Source organism: Euprymna scolopes, chromosome 30 (genome assembly GCF_053919585.1).
Source record: "Euprymna scolopes isolate OS-2025 chromosome 30, ASM5391958v1, whole genome shotgun sequence".
Taxonomy (NCBI): Eukaryota; Metazoa; Mollusca; class Cephalopoda; order Sepiida; family Sepiolidae; genus Euprymna; species Euprymna scolopes.
The window spans coordinates 85,904,877-85,931,801 of NC_136511.1; the positions used below are offsets into that span (position 1 = coordinate 85,904,877).

Here is a 26,925-nt window from a genome sequence, read left to right on the forward strand (position 1 = left end):
ATTCCCAATTATAATTAACTGATCTGCAAGGCCTCGTTAATATCACTTGTAATAAACCAAAATTATTTTAATTGCCTAAAATAGAATCCTTGATGTCAGGGACAGTGTTCTTATTTAATAAATTGTATATTAAGAGATCTTATATAAATTTGAAATAAGATCTGATTTCCACTGCAAAACAGATTAATTCTTTCATTTTCAACTTGCAGATTTAAGTTAAAGCTTAAAGAATTTTAAGTTTAATATATTTAAAAAAAATCCAATAGCATTTTTCCCTAGTACAATTGGATTATAATGGGATGGTTTTCAAAAAAGGTTATAAAGATGAGAACTAATCATATTAGTATAATGTTGTAGTGCCTGATTATTATCTAAACACCTACGATTTTGGGAGATAAACTCCTATAATCATATTTAATCATAACACTGTACTCAAGATATTAGGATAGTATATTACCATTTCAGTTAAAGAGAGTACAACATTATTGTGGAATGTATTCCTGCTTGACATCCATTAAAAGAAAATGTTTTACTGTATTTATAAATTTAAACTTAAAGAAAGTTAAAATAAAAAATAATAGGATGTCCTTATAGATTTACCTAAAGAGTTAGACTATAAATTTACATAAACTTATTTAATTGTCACATTCCATTTTACCTGACCAATGTTGAATATCCCACCAAAAATTTAATATTATTAAATATAAAAAAAAGTAATATATCATAGACTGACTTCCAATAATAAAAAGAATATAGGGGTTTTCATTCAATCCTGAGGAGCACCATGTCTTCCTTTTTACTGATGTAATAAAAAATATTACTTTCCATTATAAATAATGATAAACGAAAAGGAGTCTAGTCTATTTCAAGTAAACAATACTTATAATTTTCTACATTCTGAAATGGGTTCATACTCAAACCATTGGAAGTATGGAGAAAGAAATCTGATGGAATTATATTTTGTAATTTTTGTTTTGAAGCAAAATACAAGAATACCTTTTCTAGAAACCTTTAATTTTTTGTTTAGATAATCTTTTAACAAATATATTGCTTTCCTTCCTTGTCCAAGAAAACAGTTTAATAAAATGGACAAAATTTTCCTTTGTGTAATCTAATGAGTAGATAATTTATTTAATTTGAAATCTAAGAAATATATCTTTATTTATATAAGATACTTTGTCTTGTCTATGTGTGAGTTGGTTATAGTCAGCTAACGTACTTCCGGTGCGTCTGCTACTGAAAGTGATAAATCATTTCCTGCACTTTTATTCTTTAGTATTTCTATTGTGAAGCGATTTATTGAATAACATAAGAAAAGAATATTATTGAAAAATATACAATAAAAAATTTACAAAATTCTTTTAATAAAATTAAGTTTTTATTTGATTTGAAATTTTATGAGAAATATGTTTATGAAAGTATAAAAATAAAATTATTGTAATCAAAATAACAGTGCAAAAAGTTTTTTCAATAATTAAAAAAGAATAAAATTAATTTCAATAATGATTAAATTATTAATTAAAATAAGATTAAAAAAATCTTTTCAATGATTATATTAAATTAAAAAATAAAAAGATTGAAAAAAAAATGTAAAAAAAAAAAAAGTACATGCACAGGGAAGAGATGGGCATGAGAAAAATAAAGCAAAAGAACTGATTTGCCTTGCCACCGCTTCCGATAGCAGACATACTGAAAGTTAGGAAGTATGTTAGCTGACTATTACCTATGAGTTTGTTTCCTATGGACTCCAAAATAGCTGGGTTATTTTAATTTTAATTTTACAGAAATGTACTTTGTGTTTGGTAGTATTCTTACATAGGTTTTGTGTCAGAATGCCTGTAATAAGTATCGAAAATTAATAATCGGAAAAATTTGATTAAAGAAAGAACAGTCCGATTTATACCAAAATTAACTCCCTTATACAACCTAGCATCACAAATGCATTTGAGAATTTTATCACCATGCAGACAGAAGGGTTTAGCATATAAAATTAATAGGTTCTTTGATAAAACGGGCATGTTTGAAATGAATTTTGCTGTTTAGAGCACAATTAAATGATTATATTTGACTTTTGCATTTTACGCTTTAATTCAAGCTAGTATATAAAAATAATTTTATAAAATCAACAGTATTTGAAACTTCCTCCTGATGAATTGCAGTGGTTCCCAGACTAAAGGAAACAATAAATTGATTTGATTGAAAAAATGGATGGTTTCACTGATTTTGATTACAAAGGTATAGAAAGTATAAAACATTCATTGATCCTCATTCAATCCCGGATAATGTTAAGTCTATCTGCTAGTGTGTGTGTGTGTGTGTATATATATATATGTGTATATATATATATATATATATATATAATATATATATATATATATATATATATATGAATCTTTATTTTCAAACTAATTTTTTTTTTGGTTAAAGCTGAATAAGTTAATTTTGACATCTCCATAGTAACATATCTTATAAATTAATTTAAAAAAAAGTTAAATTTTGTTGTGCCAACGTGTTATTTTTCTTAATTTCAGCCTGAAGTGAAAGAAGCCATTAATGATAAACTTGACTCGGGAATTGAGAAAAGCCAGTTTGAGGCCCCCAAACCACAAAGGCAACCGAGGGTAAGCATATTTAAGATTGTAAGAGATTTATGGTCTCTCATTCACATGTCTTATCATATTGGTTATTTCTATAAGTGATATTGCTTATAGTGACAACACTAAGCTAGATACTCCACCAGACCAGAAGAATTCTTTTGCTGGAATTCAGTAGTATCAAGATACTAAAATAAAGACATACATGTCCAAGTTTAGATAACATTAACTGATGAATAAATGAGAAGGAAAATTAATATTAACTTTAGTAACTCCATGTTTGAAAGATAAGAGAACTGTAATGGAATATTCGAATATCTCTGCATCTCATATAGAGATTGAGCGCTAGGAAGGGGCCGAATTAATTTTGAGAACTTCTGAAGTAAAATGAAATGAGTTATTAAAAATTTTACGTTTTGATTCAACAAATAAGTTTTTTAATTTGAGTCATCTTGCCATATTTTTAAGCATAGATGGGAGTGTTGTTTAAAAAGAATTAGACAGTTGCTTGTGGTAGTTGCTAAAATCATTGGTCGGTCTTATTTATGCTTGAATTTACAAATATAGGTATAATGATTAGCTTTATGTATCATCTGGTTGCATATCTTATGAATCTAATATATACACACACACACACACACACACATTTAGCATAATAGTTTGTGTTCATTAATTGGCCAGAATACTGGAGTTCAATTTATCAAAGACTTTAAAAAATTATATTTTATGCCTTCTTGCTAAATACTCAGTATTATAAGGTGTGGATTAAGGGTAAGTGAAATAATCTAGGGAAAGGAGTGGTACTTCTACATCTGTATAGTAGCTAAGGAAAAGGTAACCTTTAGGTTTCCCTTAACTATGGGTGATCCATTTTTATTACTTTTCTTTGATAAATCTATTATCAAGAAATCAATTAGATTAAGAAAATGGATCTTTGTACAAAAGCTCATTGAAATCTCTTCTCACAGTTGCCTTGTTTGTACAACGTTCTTTTCGTTATATGTATTCATTAAAGTGGCAGATTTTTAATTTTGACACCAGAACAGTAAAATTATTGGTACTTGTACAGTTTAATCAAGACATTAAAATATCGAAAAAAAGCTTAAATTGTACATGTCCGTTATTGAATGAAGTTCTTTGAAAAAAAATTTTTTTTTTTCACTTAATTTTATCATGTTCATCGAAAAAACAATTTATGATACTGAGCAAAAGGTTTGATTTTTAGCAAGAAAAGCTAGTATTAACGGAGGGAGTGTCGGCGGTTTAACTGGAGTTATGTCCTCGTAGCGTGTTTAACAAATTCCATAATGGCTGACTTCAACGCGCTCTCATAAGAACGTGTTTTTCCGGTGTAAAAAAAAAAAAAAAAAAATACTCCATCAAATTAAATGAAATTTTTTTCCGAAGATCTTCAGTCCAAAACGAATATTATAATATAACATTTTTTTTCCGATGTTTTCATTTTTTAATGTCTTCATTAAACTGTACAAGTACCAAATTATTTTATAAGATAAGATAAAGGAAGGACAGTTGCATAGAACCAATATTATCTTGATGCCAAGAATTTGCAGTTGTGCACCTGACATGTTACTTACCACGTGCAAAAACATAAATGAACAGAGGATAACAGATCCTAGCTTTGATTTCTCTCAGATTTGCACTAGAATATTTATCACACAACCATGTTGCCACCACCCCTATCACCATAAAGAAAGATTGAACATTTCAAAAGGCAGCTGCTGCATTAATTGTAGTAATCAAATTTTAAATGCCGGATTCTTTTTGTCTACTTGGATCTGTTATTTTGAAGTTCAGAGTTTTATTCTCAAGCTGACACTGGAGAATGTAGCTGCAATAAATTCCACTAATGAAGTCGTGCCTAAAATGAAATTTTTTTTAGTATTTTCAGCATAAAATCAATTATTGAAGCCCAAAGAAAATGTCCTTTTCATTTAATATTTTTTTATATTATACCTGAGTGTTTTTCTTAAATGCACATCTTGTCACTTTTTAATGAATCAATTTTTCCAGTAATATAGCAAAAAAGTTAATTCTGAATACTTGTTCTCTTAGCCAAGTCGTAATGAAAAAGGAAGTGCCAAAAATGTTCTGAGTGATACAAAGGAATCTGAAAGCAAAACTGTGAAAAAGTCTGACACTAAAGAAAAAAGCCGCACTGGTTCCAACATGGACAAACCAGAACCTATTCAGTTACCTCCCAGCTTCAAAGAACCTTTCCTTGGCAAGGTTAGTATTTTATTCACAATAACTTTTTTCTTTCTTTTTGAGGTCCCAACTTGTTTATCAGTGTGAATGCTACCCTCCACATTGCCCTGAATTTGGCAACATACTAAATTTTAAACCAAACAATTAAATTATCATTAAAACAAATGTTTAAAATTCACTGATCTAAATTAAAATATTTCTATTAACATTTCTTATTAGTTGTGTGTATGTACTCAATTTAACATAAGTAATCCTCCTTGCTAATTTTTTTCAAAGTTTTAGGTGATTAATGTTTCATATTAGTAGTCATCTGGGCCAGATTAAGAAATTTTTAAAATAAATTGTAGTGAAATACATCATTATATTGCCAATAAGACAGTACAACAATTACAAATGAAAATTGTCCAGTAAAAAGCAAAGTTTGTTTTGTTAACTTAGATGCTGTTTGAGTCTTTGAAGTATGTTATATAATGGTAGAAAGTTTTTAGGTGGAAGTCAGTTTTATTTAAAACATTGTTTTTCTTGACTGAATTTGATGTGGTGTAAACATAGAAGGGAGACAATCGTTTTGAATTCATACATGTTACGTAAGGCTGTCTTTCCTCAAGAGTCTAAATACCTCTATCATGTAAGATTTTGTTTTATATTTTTTCAAACCAGATTAGAAAAGAGCTTTTTCTATCTACCGCTACAAATCCTTATCTGTGATATTAAATTCAACCAATGCTATATCTATCTTTTTAAAGAAAACTTTTTCAAATCATTTTTTAAAACATTTCCTTAATATTTAATGCACATTCATTCTGCTTGCCTCTTTCTATGTTAGCAAAAGAAACGTTGATTAATTTTTGAACATGGGGAAGGGGTATTTTATCGCCTGGTATGATTTTATAATGGTTCAAATATTCCTCACAATCAAAAGTTAGCATAACTACAATGTTGTCAATACACATATCCATAAAGGGACTAAAACTAGATACTAGTAGTATTTATACAGATTCCATATATATGTAAACGAGTAGTAGATGACAATTGATTTTCTTTCCAAGTTAAATTCTAAAAGTTTTAGTTAAGAAATTTATAGAAGAAAAATGTGTAAAACTAAAGCTAGAAATGGATATTTATCTTATGGGCAGATGCTTCTCAGATATGCGAATAGGTATCTCACACCCACAAATGTTACCCAATACACACCGGTTAATGCCTTGTTGTGGTTTCCAATTAATCTGACTTATGTCTCTACCTATCTACCTTTTTTGTCTGAACTGTTCATGTAAACAGATACACTTTTCCATTTGCCTCGACAGGCAATACTTACTGTACTTTAGTGTAATTGTGCTAACTAAAAAAAGTGCTCTTTATATGCATGGTTACCACAAGAGCACTTTGAGTTAGTTAGCACAATTACCCTGGACTTGGTGCAATTACTCCAAGATAAAACGTACATGCTTTCATTTTAAGGTAAGACGACACAATGCATACACTAATGAACTCTTGGGAACATTAGATATGCATACACAATGTACATACATGCACAACGAACATACCACAAGCATTACAAATTAAAAGGCATGCTTATGTATGCATGTACATAAAACTCGTATTGTTCTTGCATATTTCAAGTTAAATAAAACATTTTATTTGTATATCTTGTAACTCTGCTTTAACGCCCTCCTTTTTAATATTTTAGCTTTAAATGTACCTTGGTACTTGGTTGCATTATTCTGAGGGCAGTCGTCTCATTTCGTACAAATTGGTAATCTCGATCTCTACAATCTGTACTATAAAATGAAAAATTTTTTAATTTTTACATGTCACCATATTTTGGACATTTAAAAAATAAACAACTCTGAAATTTCCATTGGATGCCACTAGTATTTATAAATTGGGTATAGGTATTAAAAGCATGTATTTCTACTTTGCTATTCATTTGCATTTTTTTTTTTTTTTTTTTTTTGCCAGGGAGCTGATGATGCTACAGAGTTGGATTTTACATTTGATGAAAGCCTAGCTAAATTGACTGAAGAGAAAAATCGAAACCATCAACTGGCCGAATCTGCCAAATCAAATAATCAGGCAACAAAAACTTCCAACCTCCCAATGAACACTCCCACATCTCCAGCAACGGAAGACTTAAACTTGAAAATTGCTTCGGTGAAGAATGTTTGGGAAAAAATGCCAACTGTTTTTGAGAAAGCGTAAGTTATTTCCAACTCTGAAGAAATGCCATATTAAATTTTAATCAAAAATAATTTTAATGAGCAACAGCATTACAAACCTGATTTTAATATATATATTAGTGTTGATGATTAATTGGAATAAAAAAAATTGTAACATTTTTCTGGAATCGTAAAAAATGGTGCTAATTTCTGACTCTAAAAACTACAGTAGAACCCTGGGATACAGTGGCCCTAGGATACATTTTTTCACTTTATGATATAGAATACGATATTTTTCTGGACCCTATGGTACTTGCCCTGCCTTATGGTGTTGTTTATAATGTTATTTGATTATATACATGTGTATTATATATTGTACTGTAGTTTGTTACTAATTTTTTATGCTGTATTCCGGTTTTCTACTGTAATGTTTGTTTTAATTTCTTTATTTTTGTTTATCTTCTCTGGGATTCTCCAACCACTCCGTTGTATCAGTTAAGATAAAAATGAAATGTAATAAGTCTTCAGACGTACTTCTCCACTGTACTGTATATTGATACTCTGACTTGACTGGGATAGCTTCTGTACATTCATATTTGATCAACCTCTGCATTCCAGTTTAAAAAGGATGTGTCCTCTATAGTATCAGACCTGACTGAATGGTTAATTGTAGGCATAGACCGATTCATACCATCCAAAAAATTCCAACAAAAACCTAACAGCCAGCTATGGTTCTCCCCAGAATGTGCTGCTGCCATCACGCACAGAAATCACCTTTTACATAGCAACCAACGTAATAGATGCATTGAGACTAAAGCTGCTTTCAGGACTGCCAGCAACCACTGCAAAAGAGGAATAAAAAAATGTAAGAGAACTATATGCTCAGTTTGTTAAATCCAGTGGTGCTACCATATCAGGCTGTCTATTGACTTCCTGAAACGAAATGCACCTACATCGATTTTCTGTTTTTGTTTTCTATAACTTAATTATGTTCTGCAAAAATAAAAACAAAAACAACAACCCTCCCCTTCCATTCTCCTTTCTTTTTCTATCCCTGCTACCCAACCCCATCGGTGGGGCATAAGAATACACCGACTGCCCTCCTGCAGAGAGTAAAAACTTCTCAATGGGGCCACCTGTTGGCCATGGGTGGCAACCCGTAATTCCTAGGAAAGGGATCCTGGTGGCTGAGTAACTGATACCTAGGGAAAGCAAAGGTATCAGTTGCAACACTCCACTTTGGCCTCGTACTGAGCTAGACGGGCGGTTGGACGGGCCCGATCCAATCAATCGGCTGGTCACGTCAAGCTCTAAACCTGACTAACATAAGAAAATCCACTCGCACTCCCCACCTTTTTACAATAAACAGATTTAGAAAGTGGTGGCGCATGGGTCAATCAACTCGCTGGACAAATGGACTTATCACGGCTGAAAAACAAATATTCTTACTAAAAGGAGGCTTTTGAAAAAAAATTTTTTTAAGTAAAAATGGATGAACTACAGGGGCTTAGGTCCACCAACGAGATGAGTATATCTCCCGTGTATCCCTGTCGCTATTGGGGCGAATTGCCCCCCCCCCCCCCCCCAAAAAAAAAAAACCCAAAAAAAAACCAAACACCTCCCATATAGGGCTCCGGGGTGGGTGGGGAGCACGAGAGAAGAAAAATTACGAACTACAAAAATGGCCCACTATAAGTCTCAAAAAAGAAGTCATTCAGAAGACTAGCTCAAACTCAGAAACTGAAATAAACAAACAAACCTTCCCGAGATTTTTTGTAAGAGAAACAATTGATGAAGAACAAATAAGAAAAATGTCTCCTTTCAAAATAGAAAGGATACTATCAAAAGGAATCAAACCAAAAACTGTAAAAAAACAAAAAAATGGCACACTGTTAATCGAAATAACAAACCAGAAACAAGCAACTGAAATTTAAAAATAGAAACTTTTCGATGATCAAAAAATAAAAACCTACCCCTATAACCCTAACACCCTCTGTTGTCCGAGGGCCTGGCCGCATCCGTCACTATCCTGGTTCACGGGAGCATACTTGTGATGTACTTCTGGCCGTGTTCGTCGCTCCCAGCTCACAGGACCATAGACGCAACCCAGCAGGGCTACATTCTTACTTGTCTAGTGGTGGACCCCTCAAGGGTGACCAGACTCTCACTGGTCACTGGAGAATATCTTTCTGCTGCTCAGGGCACGCGAAATGTGCATGACCCTAATCCGTGTGGCAACATTGTCGATTTTGGCCATCACTCTGGCTTCGTGCTGGATCCAGTCTATCTCTTTCATCATCTGGCGTCAGGGCATACCTGCATCTTCATCCAGGCCGGCAATCGAGAAAGAAAGAAAACTCTGGTTCATTTTCGTAAAAACCAACAAAATAATTATTCATAAATCGTTCTACACTTGTTTAAAGTCGAGTTCTTGGATCCGAGCTTCATGATGCAGGTTGTATAACTTAAGTTCCTTTAATTAATTTCCCAGCTAAGAACAAGAGCTTTTCAACTTAGTCACAATTGTCATCGATACGGGCACCATAAAGATCGATGTACATGACCACCAACTTGCATGAGATGCGGAGACAAAGAAACACATACTGATTGTCAAAACGCGCCAAAATGCGTCAATTGCCATTGAAATCATAGCGCAAACTCAAAGGAATGCGAAAAATGGAAAAAAGAAAAAGAAACTCTCAGAATAAAATACACCAAAAACATAAGTTTCCAAGAAGCCCGTAAACTAGCAGAAAACACAAAATACTCTGAGATAACAAAAAGAAATACACAGTCTAACCTTGAACCAAATAATACAACAAAAACAAATCCCTCAAACGTCCAAATTGAAGTATTCATGAAATTACTCAACAAAATGAGAGAACTAATAGAAAACTTTAAAAAAAAAACCATGAAACAAACCATCACAGAAAGTAAAACATTTTTTAAAGAATATAACCGAAATAAAACAAAGTCCCCAAACTAAAACTCTACCACAAAAACCTATTAAACTCCAAACAGCATCCAAAGAAACAACCCCTACAACAGAAAAAATAAAAAATAAACAGACCCCAAAAGAACTCCACAAGACCGCTACCAATAAAAGCAAAATAAACAGATCCCACCACCCACCGCGACCCCATTCGCGATCTGAAACCCGGAACACCCAAGTAAACATCGAAACTATGGATGTAGACATAAACACCAACAGTCCAAAACCAGAAAAAGACAAACCATGGCTTATAAAATACTTCAGTGGAACAAAACCCAACGTTGAAAAAATATTACTACTTATAAAAACTTTCTGCCCTGCTATAATTGTCCTACAAGAAACCCACCTAAAAGAAGATAATACAATTAATATAAAACACTACTGCTTACATAACTACATAAACAAGAATTCAAACATAGCTACAGGAGGATCATCACTACTTATAAACATAAACAAAAACATGCAAGCTATTGCAATAACCGCAACATTCCATAAAAAAATAACATGCTGTTCACTATACATCCCACCAAGTGAAAGAATAAAAGAAACTGAACTAAATACCCTAATCCAACAACTACCAAAATCATTCATACTAATGGGGGACCTAAACGGCCACAACGAACTATGGGGTAGTACAAGAAATGACAAACGTGGTAAAATAATCGAAACGCTACTTAACCAAAATCAATTATGCCTACTCAACACCAAAGAAAATACATATCTACACCCAGCAACAGGCACTCTCTCAGCTATTGATTTAGCAATTTGCGACCCAACTCTATTTATGGACTACAACTGGAAAACACATGCGGAAGCGACCATTACCCAATTATACTAGAAAGGGGGGGACCACACTACTTAAACTATACCGTTCCTTAATAAGATCCAAGCTGGATTATGGATGCTTCATATATGGGGCAACCAGAGAATCGTATATAAAAGAACACAATACACCACCAAGGTTTAAGACTGGCTCTCGGAGCCTTCACCACTTCACCAGTGGAAAGCCTATATACAGTCTAACGAATCTCCACTGACACTTAGACAGAAAAAAATAGCCTTTCAATATTGCTTAAACTCTCATGTCCATCAAACCCTGCAAACAATTGTTTTCCACCCGCAACACAAACTTCTTCAATGGGAGAGAAAATATTATTAAACCATACAGTTCTACACAGATGGCTCCAAAGGACTAAACAAAGCTGGAAGTGCAGCCATATCTAACAACATTATACTACAAAAACGTCTTCCAGACAACTGCTCAATTTTCAGTGCTGAATCAACAGCCATAGACCTAGCTTTAGACATCATCCAAAAAACCAAGTAAAATAAATATTTAATATTATCTGATTCACTTTCAGTCTTAACGTCATTATATAACAAAAACTTGAACAACCCCTTAATCATAAACCTCCTGGAAAGAATCACCTCTATTTCCAAAAACACTGACATCATATTCTGCTGGATTCCCAGCCACATAGGACTCAAAGGCAACGAAAAAGAAATTCATCTTTAAAAATGAATATCAGAAATACAAAAGTACCTCACACTGATTACAAACCCCTAATCAACAAATATATCACTTCCAAGTGGCAGGAGTCATGGAATGCCTGCAAGAATAACAAGCTCCAGCAGGTGAAGCCCAACCTCGGGAAAAGAACGGAGGGCAGGACCTCTAGCTGAGAGAAGACAAGAAGAGAAGAAACAGTAATGGCAAGACTTCAAGTAGGACACACCAGGATCACTCACTCGTACCTGTTAAAAGGCGAAGAGGCCCCATTCTGTGTGTCATGTCATGAGCTTTACACAGTGAAACATATCCTGATAAGACTGCGTGGATCTCTAGCAGATACGAATGAGGTACTACCGTGAAGGTAGTCTAAAAGATCTTTTTCACGGAGTGGACTCTGGCAATATCCTGAAATTCCTAAGAGAAACAAGATTATATAACAAAATCTAAAACCCTAATAAACAACAAACAAACATAACCAAATAACCACTTCAGAAAAACCTAAAACCCAAATAACAGACAAAATACAACCAAACAACCTTTCCAGCAAAATCAAATTACCTAATAAACAACAAACAAACATAACAAAATAACCTCCTCAGCATTAAATGACCCACAAAGGTTGATATGCTGGTTAAATAACCCATCCATCCATCCGTTAAATCCAAAGTAGCTGAGCAGTGGCTTGGTTGCCACCAGTTTTGGCAAATAGGAAACAGAATCCTGAACAGAAGCGTGCGTTCTATCCTCGCCATCTCGTCAGCATCAGACAAGGAAGGCCATCAACTCCCCGTATTTCCTCCTATAATGGACAACACGCTATGAAACATACAAATATCTGTGCGTGAGGTCGCCAAGCTAATCAAGAACCTTGATTCCAGTAAAGCAATTGGGCCTGGTGGCGTTCCAATTATAGTGCTGAAAAAGCTTCAACCAGAAGTTGTCCCCATACTTAGAAAACTGTTTAAGCGTTACCTTAAGGAGAAGTACTTTCCAACATCCTGGAAAACCTCATCAGTATGCCCTGTATTTAAGAATTCAGGTGATAAGTCACCTCCCTCTCAGTACAAACCAATAAGTCTCCTGTGTGTCAGGAGTAAGCTGCTGGAATCCATATTAAATAAAGTAGTCAACCACCTTAGCAGAAATAACCTTCTTAGTGACACGAAATATGGTTTCCGTTCTGCAAGATCTACTGCAGATGTGCTAACGGTTATATCTCATAGGATTAGTGAATCTCTTGACAAAGGCTTCCTTTCTAGGGCAATTGCTCTTGACATATCAAAGGCCTTCGATAAGGTATGGCATAAAAGCCTACTTCACAAGATTTCCAGCTACAGTATAACTGGAAATGTTTTCTCAATTATTAAATCATTTCTACTGATGGGCTCATAAGAGTAGTGGTTGATCGGCAGAATCAGAGGCCCGAAGTATTAATGCTGGAGTCCCTCAAGGATCCATCCTGCGCCCAACTTTCTTCCTGATCTACATCAATGATCTCCCAAAACACATACTTAAATCATCGTTGACATCTATGCTGATGACACGACCATCTATGGCTGTAAATGACAAAGTTCTCTCTGATTCTCTCTCCTCTGATCTTAAGTGCGTGGTAACAGTGGGGGAAGAGGTGGCTGGTTACTTTTAATGCATCTAAAACCAAGCTCCTATCTTTACATCATAAACGCTCTGATTCCCTAGCATCAATTGAAATGGAAGGCTATCGTCTTGGGAAGACTCCATGTTTTGACAAGCTTCTAGGTTTGACCTTTACTCCTGATCTAAAATGGAATATGTACATCAAGTCTGTTGCCAAGGTCGCTGGGAAAATGGTGGGGTCCTTCTACCGCTCCAGAAGATATCTCACTACTGATGCAATTCTCTATCTATATAAAAGCCAAGTACGTCCAAGGATGGAATACTGCTGCCACATCTGGTCAGGAGCTGCTAAAAACAGCCTATCCTGCCTTGACAGAGTACAAAATAGACTTTGTGACTTAGTGGGGGATGTCCTTTTCTCTTCCCTGCAACCTCTGCCACAGAAGAGACATTACGAGCCTATCTTTGTTTTATCGTTATTTTCATGACAAGTGCTCGTCTGAGCTCCACTCTCTGGTCCCCCCATCGCCAATCTTTCCTGATAAACACCCGTCTAACTGAAACCACTGTCAATAATTTTCCCCACTCTTTATCTGTGCCTAAATCAAAACATAGATTCCATGAACAAAGCTTCTTTCTTAGAAGTGCATGCCTGTGGAACTCTCTTCCGTTTGCCTGTTTCCCACCTGACTATAACTTGGATGTCTTCAAGTCTAACATAAACAAATTACTGATGACCCCCCCCCCAGCTTCGTTGTTAACTGTGAGATATTACGATTTTTATGTGATATAAAAGTTTTAAAAAGTTGTTAAGCGAGCGACTGCTTCTCTGAAAGAAGCCTTTTGTAGATACACAGAAAAAGCGAACATACATACATACATTTGCGCTTTTATATTTATAGATGAAAGGTTATGAAAAGGAAGGGTTGTAAAGAGATAGCTTCGAATTTGGAGGTATTACAACCAAAGCAAAATATGATGAAAGTAAAAATAAAATCGATAAACCCCATAATTTATTATACCATACCTGTTCACACTGAAACACTTATCACAATATTCTGTGGATCTATATTAAAAAACCTTGTTAAACTTTGTGACATATTTCCATTCAATGGAGGTTAGGTGCGAACGAAGACCCCACAATTTTATTATACCATCCCTATTTAAGTTAAAACATACTTATCAAAGTATTATGTACATCTATATGAAAAACACTTGTAAACGTTTTTTTTTTTTTTTTTTTAATTTTTAAATTTTTTATTTCCATACTTTGTGGACTAGGCGCGTCTGCAGAACCTACAATTTTAATGAATCATTATGCCAGATCAAACATACCCATTCCTGTCTCTCAATACATCTATCATTATATGTAATCAGTTTTCTATAATAGTCAACCATATAGGAACCTATTGGTGACCAGACACACACACAGACATTCAGCTTTATATTATAGATATAAAGTTATGAACAGTACATAGGGTCTGAGCAAAGCCGGGCTGAACTGCTGAGATGTATATATGAGGTAATTTTGCACTGCTGAATCGGGGAAATGGCATTCGTTTCTTTCCATCAGGTAATGTTTTTGTGCCAAGTTGATTTGAAAAATCAAACTCGTGGTCTTGCAACAAAATCGATTGCATTTTTATGGCATTATCAGCTGACATCATCGTTAATGTTTTTAAGAGAAAAAAAAAATGTTTTACCAACAATATTGATTACTGTAAACTGAATGGTGGGTATTGATAAAGGTAAGTATGTGTAAATTGCATATTCCTTCACCATTGTTCAAACTTCAGAGCTTTAACTTCCAGTTCTTCAAAGTCCTGGAATGCTCAGTGATAAGGAAATCTCTTCAGATTCCAACAGTAGTCAACCATCATGACTGCATCCCAGTGACCCTGATTGATACCGGGTCTTCATTTCTCTCAGGTCTTGATGGAATCTCTTCTGCTTGTCAGTTACCATCCTTGTCTAGAGCCCTGGTGAACTGCTTGATTTAGCTGAGCTTGATGTGCAGTGATGTAAAGAGTATTCTGTCTCTGTCCACCAAAGGGTCATTGATGATGACTCTCCCTATTTTTTTTGCAAGGCACTAATTCTTTCTGCTCAGGCCAATCCTTTATGTAATGCTAAGCACAGTGCCACACCAACTTTTGGAAGATTTTGAGTTTTTATGACTTCAAACTGATCCTGTTCCAACATAATCATCAGAACTATCAGACCTCATGGTACTTCTTCTTAAAATAATCATTTCCAGTCAAAACAATTATTCAACAGCACGTTTTATCCCCACCAACTTCTAAATAATTAATATATTTTTCACATTTACTATAAAAGGAAACCGTTTACATTGTGTTTTTTCTTTTCTTTTTTTGTTTTTTTGTGTTTGCAGGATGACCAGTGGCGCTCCTGCTCAATCTTCTCTATTAAATAATGTTGTGTCCTCCGAGAGTAACAACACTGCCAGTGTGGCTGTTCTGCCACAACCGGCACAGACTCAACAGCAGCAGCCATCTGCACCAAATTCCTCCTATCCTGTTTATAATAATACGACTACTACTATAACTACTACAGGTGACATGGCATCTGCTGCTGCTGCTTCAAGTCCTGCTGCTGTGGTTCAACCACCATTAGAAAGCGTGGACCAATTGGAACCACAGGTGGGCATGGAAGAACCTCAGCTGAATAGCCCTGCATTGAATGTTTCTTCCCTGTCTCATCCTGGAGCAAACCTGGTGTCAAACTCTCAAGAAACATTGCCTTTGCCCTTGACCGTGACTAGCCATATAACAAGTCATGTTGGGGAGCCAAAGCCATCTTTCGTTGAACAGAGTAATGTTTGCAAGGTGAATTTAACTATTCTTTTCTCTTTCATTTACTCCATCTTCATCTCCTCCTCTCTCTGTTGTCAATTCTAATATACATATTAGATCAAGCATGTCAAACTCTGTTCCACAAGCGCCATAGGAGTATGTTTGTGATGTCATAAGGGCTGCACTCTTGTAATTATAACTGAATTTGTTTAATAAAAATTATTTCATCAACAAATAAACTTATATTGGGGTGCGTGCAGCCTGCAGACCACATGTTTGACATGCATATATTAGATGTGCCTGTGACCACCACTACTATTTGTTCTACTTTCATTCGAAACTTCATAAATTGACCTATATTAAATTCTTGTATGATTAAAAAATATTGATGTGTATGAATATTGTGAAACTAGAAAGAGTTACTATTTCTCTAAATACTTACATTTATAAAGAAATATTTTGAGTGTTTGTATAGGGCAAGAGAAATAGCTAAAAGATAAGACTTGTTCAGTTATAAATTATGGTTAATTAGAAAAATTTTAACTTTTCTATCCGGACTCAGATTTATTTTTTGTTATTGAATCATAAAGAAAAAATGCCTTGGTGAAACTTATATTTAGTATACATAATAGATGTAACTATTTTATATGAACAACTTTTTTTTTAATTGAGGACTCTAATGTTACTACAAAGACATGTAAATAAAACTTTTTTATTGCTAATATTGTAGGTAAAGCCACAACAGGTACAACCTCAACCTCAAGAATTGCCTGGTGTCTCGAGTAGCAATGCAAACCTGATTCCAAGTTTACCGATTCCTAGTCCAGCCATTCAAATGTTGGCCAATCAATTACCACAAGTTACTCCTTATCAACTTAGTTCATCTCAATTATTGGCTCAAGAACCACGGGTGAGAAACATCTTTCCATATTTTATATTTTGAAAGCTTTTTCCTCTCAGAATATTACTTTCCTAGTTTTCCTTATCAAGTATAAATGTTTTTGGGTTAAAGAATAAAATTAAATTAAAGAGGGTTATTTTGAAAAAAGGATTTTACATATTAAAAATAATTTATAATTTTCATATTTATATAAATAAATATTTATAATAAATGTAATTAAATCCTTAAGAGAAAAATCCAAGTTGTCCTCGACGGTCGTACATCTAAACAATATGATATAAATGCGGGAGTACCCCAGGGGTCTATCCTTCGACCGTTATTGTTCCTGATATTCATAAATGACCTCCCTGATAAAATTGTTTCGGAGATGGGTATATTTGCCGATGACACCACCCTCTATGACAGGCATGAAGGGAAAACGAATCAACACATATCTAAGGAAATGGCAGAATCACTAGAGGATGACCTCCAATCTGTAGTGGAATGGGGACAAAAATGGATGGTCACATTCAATGCTGCCAAGACTAAGCTTGTTTCCTTCAATAACTACAAGAAACCTTTTCTACCACCAATAGCAATGGCTGAGAATACACTGCCTGAAAGTACTTCTTTTAAACTCCTCGGCCTAATGTTTACAGGGAACATGAACTGGAATATATACATTGAGAGCATTGCCAAGGCTGCTGCAAAAGAAGGTAAGCTCTCTCTACCGTGCCAGAAAATTACTTTGCCTGAAAGTATCCTGTAGCTCCTATAAGGCCACCATTCGCCCATGTATGGAGTATTGCTGTCACATTTGAGCTGGTGCATCTGTTGCTTGTCTCTCACTCTTGGAGAGGGTTCAAAAGAGTCGCCAACCTGATAGGTTCTGAACTGTCATCTAAGCTTCAGCCTCTGTCCCATCGATGAAATGTTGCATCTCTCTGCCTGTTCTACAAATACTTTAATGGTGGCTGCTCTGACAAACTACAAGCATGACGTGACTACCCCCGACAAACCCGACAAGCAACTTTCTCACCCCTTTACAGTAGAGATCCCTAGATGTAAGAAAGCCTTTTACTCCAATAGTTTCTTCCCCAAAACTGCAAGTCTTTGGAACTCCCTTCCGGGATTCTGCTTTCCCAACTGTACTGATATGCAGAAGTTCAACTGTAATATGAACAAACATCTTTCTACTCATCTCCCTTCATAATGCCCCCGCAAATTATCCCCGATAGTAGCCCCCTACTTCAAAGTGGCATTTGTCTTGTTTGAGGTGAAGATTGAATAAAAAAAAAATAAATAAATAAAAAATAATTTTTCATGGTAAAAATATTAACTAATAAGAAATTAACATTTTAATTTATTGAATCAAAACTTTTGCATGTTGATGTAGATAAGGTATTGAGGATATCTTATTTTTACTATAGTATGAATATTATTTGAATTCATCTTTCCTATATTTATATCAGTAGTATGAATGGTAGGCACATATTTGATTTATGACAGCTGAATGTAGCAATTTAGATATAGAGCTATTCCTAAACTTGCATGATCCTTTATTTACAAAGAGTTAAAAGCCTTAGATGAGAGACATATTATTAATGCATTAGCTTTTATATTTATTCATTGGTATAATCCTTGATCTACGTGATCGATTTAAAAGAAAACAACACTACTTGTAGAAGGAACAGAAGGTCATCTTATATCAGGGAAGGTAAAGGAATCGCCATACAAAAGAAGTAGATAATCACATGACCTCAAACGTTTGAACTCTTATCTTGCCAGATCTCAATCTTTAGAACTACTGTATGTGTAGCATAGATAAAAAAAAATTGAGCATCCTTATAACACTAAAACAAAGTCTCTAACACTTTTCATAGTTATAATGACCAAGAACTACTTCATTATGACATATAGGAGATTCATGCCGCACATAAGTTATCAAAGTGAAGAGACAAATAACATTATAAAACATTATGATCAAAAACGTCTTTTTGTAAATTTAAAAAGTAACATTTTGTTTTATTACTTTAAAGTATCAATTTTATGGAAGAAAAGAGAATTTATTTTTAACAATTCAAGAGAAATATTAACAATAAATTAGAGATATATGAAGAACGCCAACTGTGAAACTTCTGCGAGAGCCCTGCTAGTAAATATATTATAGACTGCATGCCAAACAGCATTCTATTTAAAAACATGCCCTGGCCAATTATATGGTCATATTTACCTTCCAAGATTTACAAAGCAAACATGAAATACCTATTTAAAACAAGGCCGATAGCCATTAGTCGCGTTCTCTCGTGTAATGAATGAATGTGTGAATGTAGGATTAACATGAAATTCTTAAAAGATAAACTAAAATGACCGAAAAATGGACTGAAATGACTTAAATAAATAAAAAGTAAATGACTTAGAATGACTTTAATGAACTTAAAGATGAATTGAATGACCTTAAGAATGACTTGAATACTTAAAAAAATAACTGGAATCCTTCAAAAACAACTTGAATGATCTGGAGAATGACTTGAATGGCTTTGAGACTGACTGGTTGTAAAGTGGGTGATTATTTTACATTAAATTAATACAGAAAAGTGATCCCCCACTTTATATCACAAAGTTACAAACATAAGGGTATTTAATTGCTCCCCCACCGAGCAAATTAGGCACAAGGCCGATTTTTAATGTGAGGAGTGAAGGGGAAATGGGGACCAACTCCCCGGGGAGCTGGGTAGTGACAATTGGTATAAAGGGTTGCCCCTACATTGACCAAGGTCTTATGTGGGGTTTCCCCCACATATGGTCTTTGCTTGCAGTATCTGTCGGAACAGATACACTTTGATCTTGGCCAAAAGGCCAAGAAAAGCTTAAAAAGCTAAGAACAGCATCTATTAACAGACCTTTGATCTTAACCAAAAAGGCCAAGCACAAAAGTGTTATGGAAAGACCAATCGACAGTGACTTATAGAGTTGCTTTTACACACACCTAAAAACATATACAAAATCTTTATCCTATCTAAACTATACTAAATAATTTAAGGTATAAAATCATTAGAACTTAAATAATCTACAATAATTTTGTACAAAAATTACTGATCTACAATATTTTAGCCGCACAAATGAAATATTTAAGAATCGAAAGTCAGCATTAAATCACTCGTTAAAGTGGATAAGCCATTAAACACAATAAGTTTGGAATGTTAATTATAAAAATTAGTGTTTTTGTTTTTTCTTTCTCGATTATGTTTTGATCTCCTTTATAATAAAATGACTGCAGAAATTCTCCTCTGGACCAAAGTATTGTCCTTTTGTAACAGATGCCACATATAAATTCAATACATCTAGTATGTAGCTTTCGAACACCATTTCAGACATAGTCAGTCATGATAATAAAATACTACATTACATCCAACGAGCAACACCATCACAATTGCAACATCTTTAGAGATTTTTCTCTAAATATTTAGTCTTACCACTACTCCCAGTTGTCATCAGAATGAATTTTGCACTTTCCACACATTCTATGCTTTAATCATCCATAACTGGCTAATAAATACATAGACTTAACATAATCTTCATAGTTTCCGATTCATAAATAATAATGGCTCCCTTTGCAATCTCCGTCCATTCTGATTGGCTGAACTCTGATAATTTGCATATTCCAGAATCCAATTCTACACTTCATAAATGAATGATTACTAAAATTACAATCTGGCGTCACTAAGAGATGTATTACTTCGCACAATGTCAAGTTTGTTACATGCTGAGTTCATTACTGTCTTGTATGTGTTGCATTTCACAATTCGCTGGACGTTTGCTATAAACATTGTGTATCCCCAAGTACTGAAAATATTAAAAAACAAAACAAAAAAAACACGTTGCTAATGGTTTTTATTATAGTCCATGTATCCATGTTTGTGTGTGCGAGTTTAAAAAAAAAAAAAAATTTAGTAGTTCAAATAATTGCAAAAAATAAATAATAAATGTATATTAACATTACAGAATGCAACTTTTCGTGATATATATATATATATATATATATATATATATATATACACACACACACACTCACTCAGTAAATTGATATTTTAAATTGAATTTTTTGTTTTTAATTGTATTTCTATTTAAACAAACTGAGCCACGGCACGACGTGGCCATGTATAGCTAGTAAATGAATGTTAAAGCATTTTATTTTTTGTCTTTCAGTTCAGCCAACAGAGTTACGGGTACAGTTTATCTCAGCCACAACCTCAAATGGGACAGGCTAACCTTACTCAGCCTAACCTGTTCTTACCAACTACCCTTTCCCAACACGAGTTGTATCAGACTTCTCAGCTGACTGGTTATCAGCCTAGAAACCAGCCCTATGCTCAGACCGCAGGTCAGCAAAATACGGTCATGGTTTCTTCTGCTACGACATCACTTATGTCAACTGCTGTAAAACAACCAACGCAGGACTACAGTAAGTGATATTGCTTTTATGCTCTTTACTTGAAAAATAAGAATTGATATTAAGATGCATGCATTCAATTTGCATGTTTAATGAGAAAATCCCTTTACATGCATGCGTGACTTGACGGGCAGAAGTGGCCTTTTCAAATTCTTGGCTTTTTAGGAGATACAACACTTTTTCTGTCTTTAGACAATGAAGTGGAATTCTTTTTAGGCAGAGGCAATTCAATTTTTTTGCCTAATCTAGAACGCCTATTTTTAAAAGCTGAATTTTACCTACATTAAAAACTAACCTCGTATTGTACTTGTTTATTAAAGGCAAGTAAATTCTTTTTCAAACTTATTTGACTAAGTGATAAAAATCCTTTTATAGACTTGTCAGTGACTGATAGAAATACCCTTTCAAAATTGTAACTAATTAACAGAATTTTTTTTTTTTTTTTTCATTTCATACTGTCATATCAAAAGTACTTTTTCAAGCAGTGGCAAACTGACAGAAATGCTCTTTCAAATCTAAGCATGACAGACTAATGAACAAGCCTTCCATAGAGATTCTTGGATGTATCTAAACTAAGATGCGTCCATATAATGTGATGAAAATAGCACTTTGAAGTGATATTTAAATGGAGAAGCTGAATTTTAATTTTTTTTTTTTTTTTCTTTTTTTTTCTTTTTTTTTTCAACTTTAAAAAATTTTTTCTAGGCACATTGCAGAAAAACCTTGGCCCTGCTTCCCTTCAGTATAATCAAGGCCTTGGAGGCTCCTCTTTACAAACTCCACTAATTTTCCCTTACCCTAATACAGTATTTGGAACTAGCCCGATGTTAGGGAACACGCAAACAGCTCAGAATGTCAGCAGTTCTCAACTTCTTGGATCACCACTTGTTCAGACCAGGTAAGTTTCGCTTTATATACAGATTTTTTTTTTCTTTTAGTTAGGCAGTTTTAATTGAACCCTTTCAAAAAAGAAAACCACAATGATTCCTGATTTATTTGCTTTTCAGCAAAGACAAAGTTAGACAAAATGTCAATTATTAGTCTGTTATTTTTTATGGAAATCGTTCCAGATGAGGCATGAAGCCACTTGATTTAAGGAGCTTCAAAAGAAAAAGAAATAATTACTTCAAGGTAAAAAAAATAACTAATGATAAGTATTAGATGGATAGATTCAAAATCAGAAAATACTTTCACTTTTGTCAGAAATATTGCTCATAGAATGTGAGGATTAAAAGATAAGGGAAGCAACAGCAATAAGGCCACTGAAAATAAACTCGAGTTCCTACTTTCAACAAAAAACTAATTTTCATTACTTGTATTAAAATTGATGTAAACAATTTGTGGTTTTCTACATTTATAAAATCCCATTGTGTGATTTTCATTTTTTGTCTTTTTTTTTTTTCTCCTAATGAATTGCATGAAGAGAAATGATATATATGCTCTGTCTTCAGAAGAAGATTAAATCTGAACAGTATAGAAAATATGTTCAGGACAGGAGACTAAATTTTGTAATGATTGGATTAGTAGATGTAGAATAGTTGGGATAGCAAGGAAGGCAAGGAAAAACGCTAGAAGTAATAAAGGATTTCAGGAAAAATGGTAAATAGAAACGTGGCTGTGATAGGTTAGTTTGGGAGTCAATTTTTAAGTCATTCAACACTTGTCACTATGTGAAACATATTAAAGTAAATATCATGGTGATGATTGCCAACTCCATATCTTTTCTTGCTATGGATGTAGCTAAAACTTAAAAGAAAAAGGGGGGGGGGTGTCAGTGTATTTATAGCATCACAAGATATGGAAAGATGAACGTTGTTGAGTTATCTATGAAAGAGGGGAGGGGAAGGAGTCAAAACAAGAAATCTGTTAACAAAATTTATATTGAAAAGGGAAGAAGTTAGTTAAAAAGAGAGGGGGTGGATACAGATAAATGTATACATAAAACTGACATCTAAACATACGCACACACATTTATACAATAACAGATGCATACATACACAAACATACATGGGCACATATATGTGTATATAAAAATATATCTACTTCAATCAATAATCTATGAAAAATTCATAGATTGTTAATTACATTTTCTTCAATCTTGCTAAGTAATTTGAATTCTTTCCCTTTATACAATCTTAGAATTTTTTTACCAGTTTAATAAATTATATATTTATCTAATTCTATTGTTTTCATTTTATATTAATTCAATTTGTATTTTCATTGATTAGATTGTTTATTTAAATTTTAATATTCAAAAACATTTCAAATAAATTAATCTATAATTAGGAGTTTTTTTATCTATTAATATACCCAGTTCAATTATAATTTTCAAATCAACGGTTACCTGGTATATCTATTACTTTTACTTTCATAATTATATTTAATCTAGTCTAATTTATTAAATTCAAATATACCCCAATTTTTAAATTTTTTTATTGTATCATTATTATATTAAAATTAGATCCTATACTTTATTTGGAATGTTTCCAATAGTAATAATAAAGTATTCAGTATCCTTTAAGCTATACTTTTATATTAAGATTTAGTTTAAATTACTATTGACATATTTCACTTTGATCTTTCATATATTCATTAACTAATTTGTACATTTTGTTCAATTTTATTTTAATTCATTTACATTATTATTTAAAAAGAATTTATTTTAATTTGAGCTATCATATAATTATAACCTGATTTGCTTAATATTTTATTAATTACTATTATTTATTTTAATTTTAAAGTACTCTAAAAATGTATTATTTTTCCACCTGTAATTATGTACAGATATTCAATGAAATTTTGATAATTATTTCCAAACTAGTTAAATTGCGTAGTACATTTTACATTCACTCACTTTTATTTAAAAAAAGTACACTAATTTAATTGTATTTTTAAAATATACTAATCCTATAATAATTTATTTTAATTGGGTATATAAATTAATATTTAATGATGTAATTTTAATTATGCTTTTGTAAGGATCATTAATGCTATTATAACATAATATTTTGTCTTCTCTCACCCTCCCATTTACCCTTTTATTTTATTTGTAATTTGAAATTTTAATATTATCAACTATTTATTTAACATGTTTAAATATTGTAATCAGACCAATAGGTAGCTCTACACCCTCCATTATGTATGTTAATTTGTATAGTTTAATTTATTTTTTTACCTATAATTCCAAATTAACTCCTAGTTTATATATATATATATATGTATATATATATATATATATATATATACCACCTTATTTTGTTTTAATCTATTCCATAGATATATCTGATGTTTTAATGTCTATTATTTTATCACATTTGATTTATTTATTGGGGCCAACCCACCAATCATATAATTTCTTATTTCAACTAGTTAAATGAGTGTATATATATATATATATATATATATATATATAATGAGGGACATTTCAAAGTAATTGCCTTCTATTTTTATTCTGCCCGAATGGATCAGAGGAGATTGCAAATTGCATTAGTACGTTGACTGAACTTATCCATTCATGATCAGAAAGTTCCATTTCTCATGCAGCTATTGACAGTGTGAGAAAGAAAGCAACTCATGAACGTCATCAGAAGTAGAGATGCATCATTGAATTTCTCCATGCAGAAAATATTGAACTGATCAACATTCATTGGCACCTGTTGAACCTTTACAATGCTGTTGATGTCAGCACAATTAGGAGATGGGTTTGTCGATTTCAAAGTGATGCCATATGAGTGACAAAGTGCACTCCTGTCTTTTACAATAGAGGCATCAAAAGAGGCTGGCAAATGTTCATTGAGAATAGTGGTGACTGTAAAAAAAATAAATCCTGAAGCATAAAGGTTTGCTTGTTTTTAATTGTACACTCTCGTCTTTTTAGCACCTCAACATTTTAGATTTTTGTTTAAAAAAAAAAAAATAACTCTATAGCTAGTGGCAATAAAATAGAGAAGCAAATTATTTCAGCTATGCTCTATCTGAAGCTTGGTATTAATAAGTTTGGGTAAATATCTTACAGAGCGTCATGCTGTTTGGCCATATACAGCATTCGACCTCCTGTATCAGCTCCATAACTTACAAGGATACACTTGGTATGAGGGTGCATAGAAGATCAAAGAAAACCTAGCTTGAGTGCAAATGAAGTGATTTGATTGCTTGCAACATGATTAGTATTAGCCTTATGGATTGGACTGTATGGAGAGCAGGCATGAAACGTTTTAGAAACCCATTCACAAAACCAGATGATGATGATAATGATTTTTTGGTTGCAGTAATGATTACAAAAAAAAAAAAAAAAAAAAAAATCTGAAGCATTAGGTTTGAAAATTAAAAAAAACAAAAAACAAAACAAAAAACAACCCAACTTACATGAGATAAATCTTTCAATCTGATTGTACATGATTTCATACAGGCACTAACAGATGATGTTCATTCTAAGCTGGACATGCTATAGGAGCACTTTTATTAATACTCTTAGTAATTATATGAATCTGGCTCTCTCTCTCTCTCCCCCATGCTCATGTATGAAATAGTAGGGTCGACTAATTTTTAAGCCTTATTGGAGCAACTATTTAAAGTTGAGAGTAACTTCAAATGTAAATTATGTATTGCCTCCCCCAACCCAATCATTAACTTCAACTTAAATATTCTTACCCATTTGCAATTATTCCCTTCCTTTCAATTGTTAATTTATCTTCTCTCTGTCATCACTAGCTATTATCTCCCTCTCATATCGTTTTAATTATTCCTCTCCTTTTTGTTGATAGTTTTAATTCCTATCCAAATCCTTTTATAAGTAAAAATAAATTAACAACTTACAGTTATATAAAAACTATAATCAACTTTTTTTTTTTTTAAATCTTTTCTGTAGAGGTGCTATGCAGAATGTTCAGGCACTTCAGCCGACTTCTTCATTTTACCAGCAACCCCAACAACAGTTGCAACAAACTGGCTATTTCCAAGCGCAGCAAGCATCAACTGGTATACAGGTAAACAAACACTGCTTTTGAATTAAATAAAAATATCAAAATACTGTTTATATGCAGTTTCTAGAAAATAATTGTTTCAACCCCAGTTTTTAAAGTAAAATATGAAGGATCGTTGTTAAACACTGCCCTATTAACAGCTTCTTCATAAAACACATGTAACTTATTCCGTTCATAACAGCGCCACCTTTAATTAAGACTTATGTTCATTCATCTTTACACTCACTGTCATGGGAAAAAAAAAAAAAAATGAAAGCTTATTTCACATGGTTAATGAAATAAGACAACTTTACATCTGTCTGTGTATATCAATGAAATCTTGATCACTGCACATTATTTATTTTTCGTTTTAATTGGATATTTATTGAAACTAAAAATGTGATAAAATGAAATTTTAAAATTCTATTTGAAAAAAAAAAAAATGTATATTACAAGCAAGTCCATAATGTGGATTGCTCTATTTTGTAAGTTTTTTTTCTTTTTTATGTCCAATGATAAAGCTGACCTATGATTTTCAGATAGGTGACTGTGATCTACTTCAAATAGCACCAAGGCAGAGTAGGATCAATTAGGTGTTTGAGACAGTTGAACCTTTGGGTCCTGAATTAATAGACCATTTTTGGTTGGACTCATATTGCAAGTCATTCAGTATAATTGTAACCACTCTATATCTAATTGTTGCTGGGTCTAAACTGAAGTTGTGGTTTTGTTTGGAGG

The 26,925-nt window shown here is 33.1% G+C and overlaps 1 protein-coding gene across 11 annotated transcripts in view; it reads left to right on the plus strand.

The window, feature by feature from the left end:
* Positions 1 to 26,925, plus strand: part of LOC145254879 (uncharacterized) — a 182,963-nt gene that overhangs the window by 148,327 nt on the left and 7,711 nt on the right. For all 11 annotated transcript variants that reach the window (XM_080113754.1, XM_080113756.1, XM_080113758.1 and 8 more), the window contains 8 exons: positions 2,532 to 2,621; positions 4,668 to 4,841; positions 6,783 to 7,018; positions 15,473 to 15,926; positions 16,624 to 16,803; positions 20,983 to 21,238; positions 21,932 to 22,124; positions 26,094 to 26,211. In XM_080113754.1, the coding sequence (XP_079969880.1) occupies positions 2,532 to 2,621; positions 4,668 to 4,841; positions 6,783 to 7,018; positions 15,473 to 15,926; positions 16,624 to 16,803; positions 20,983 to 21,238; positions 21,932 to 22,124; positions 26,094 to 26,211 (1,701 nt within the window). The remainder of the gene's footprint in view (positions 1 to 2,531; positions 2,622 to 4,667; positions 4,842 to 6,782; positions 7,019 to 15,472; positions 15,927 to 16,623; positions 16,804 to 20,982; positions 21,239 to 21,931; positions 22,125 to 26,093; positions 26,212 to 26,925) is intronic.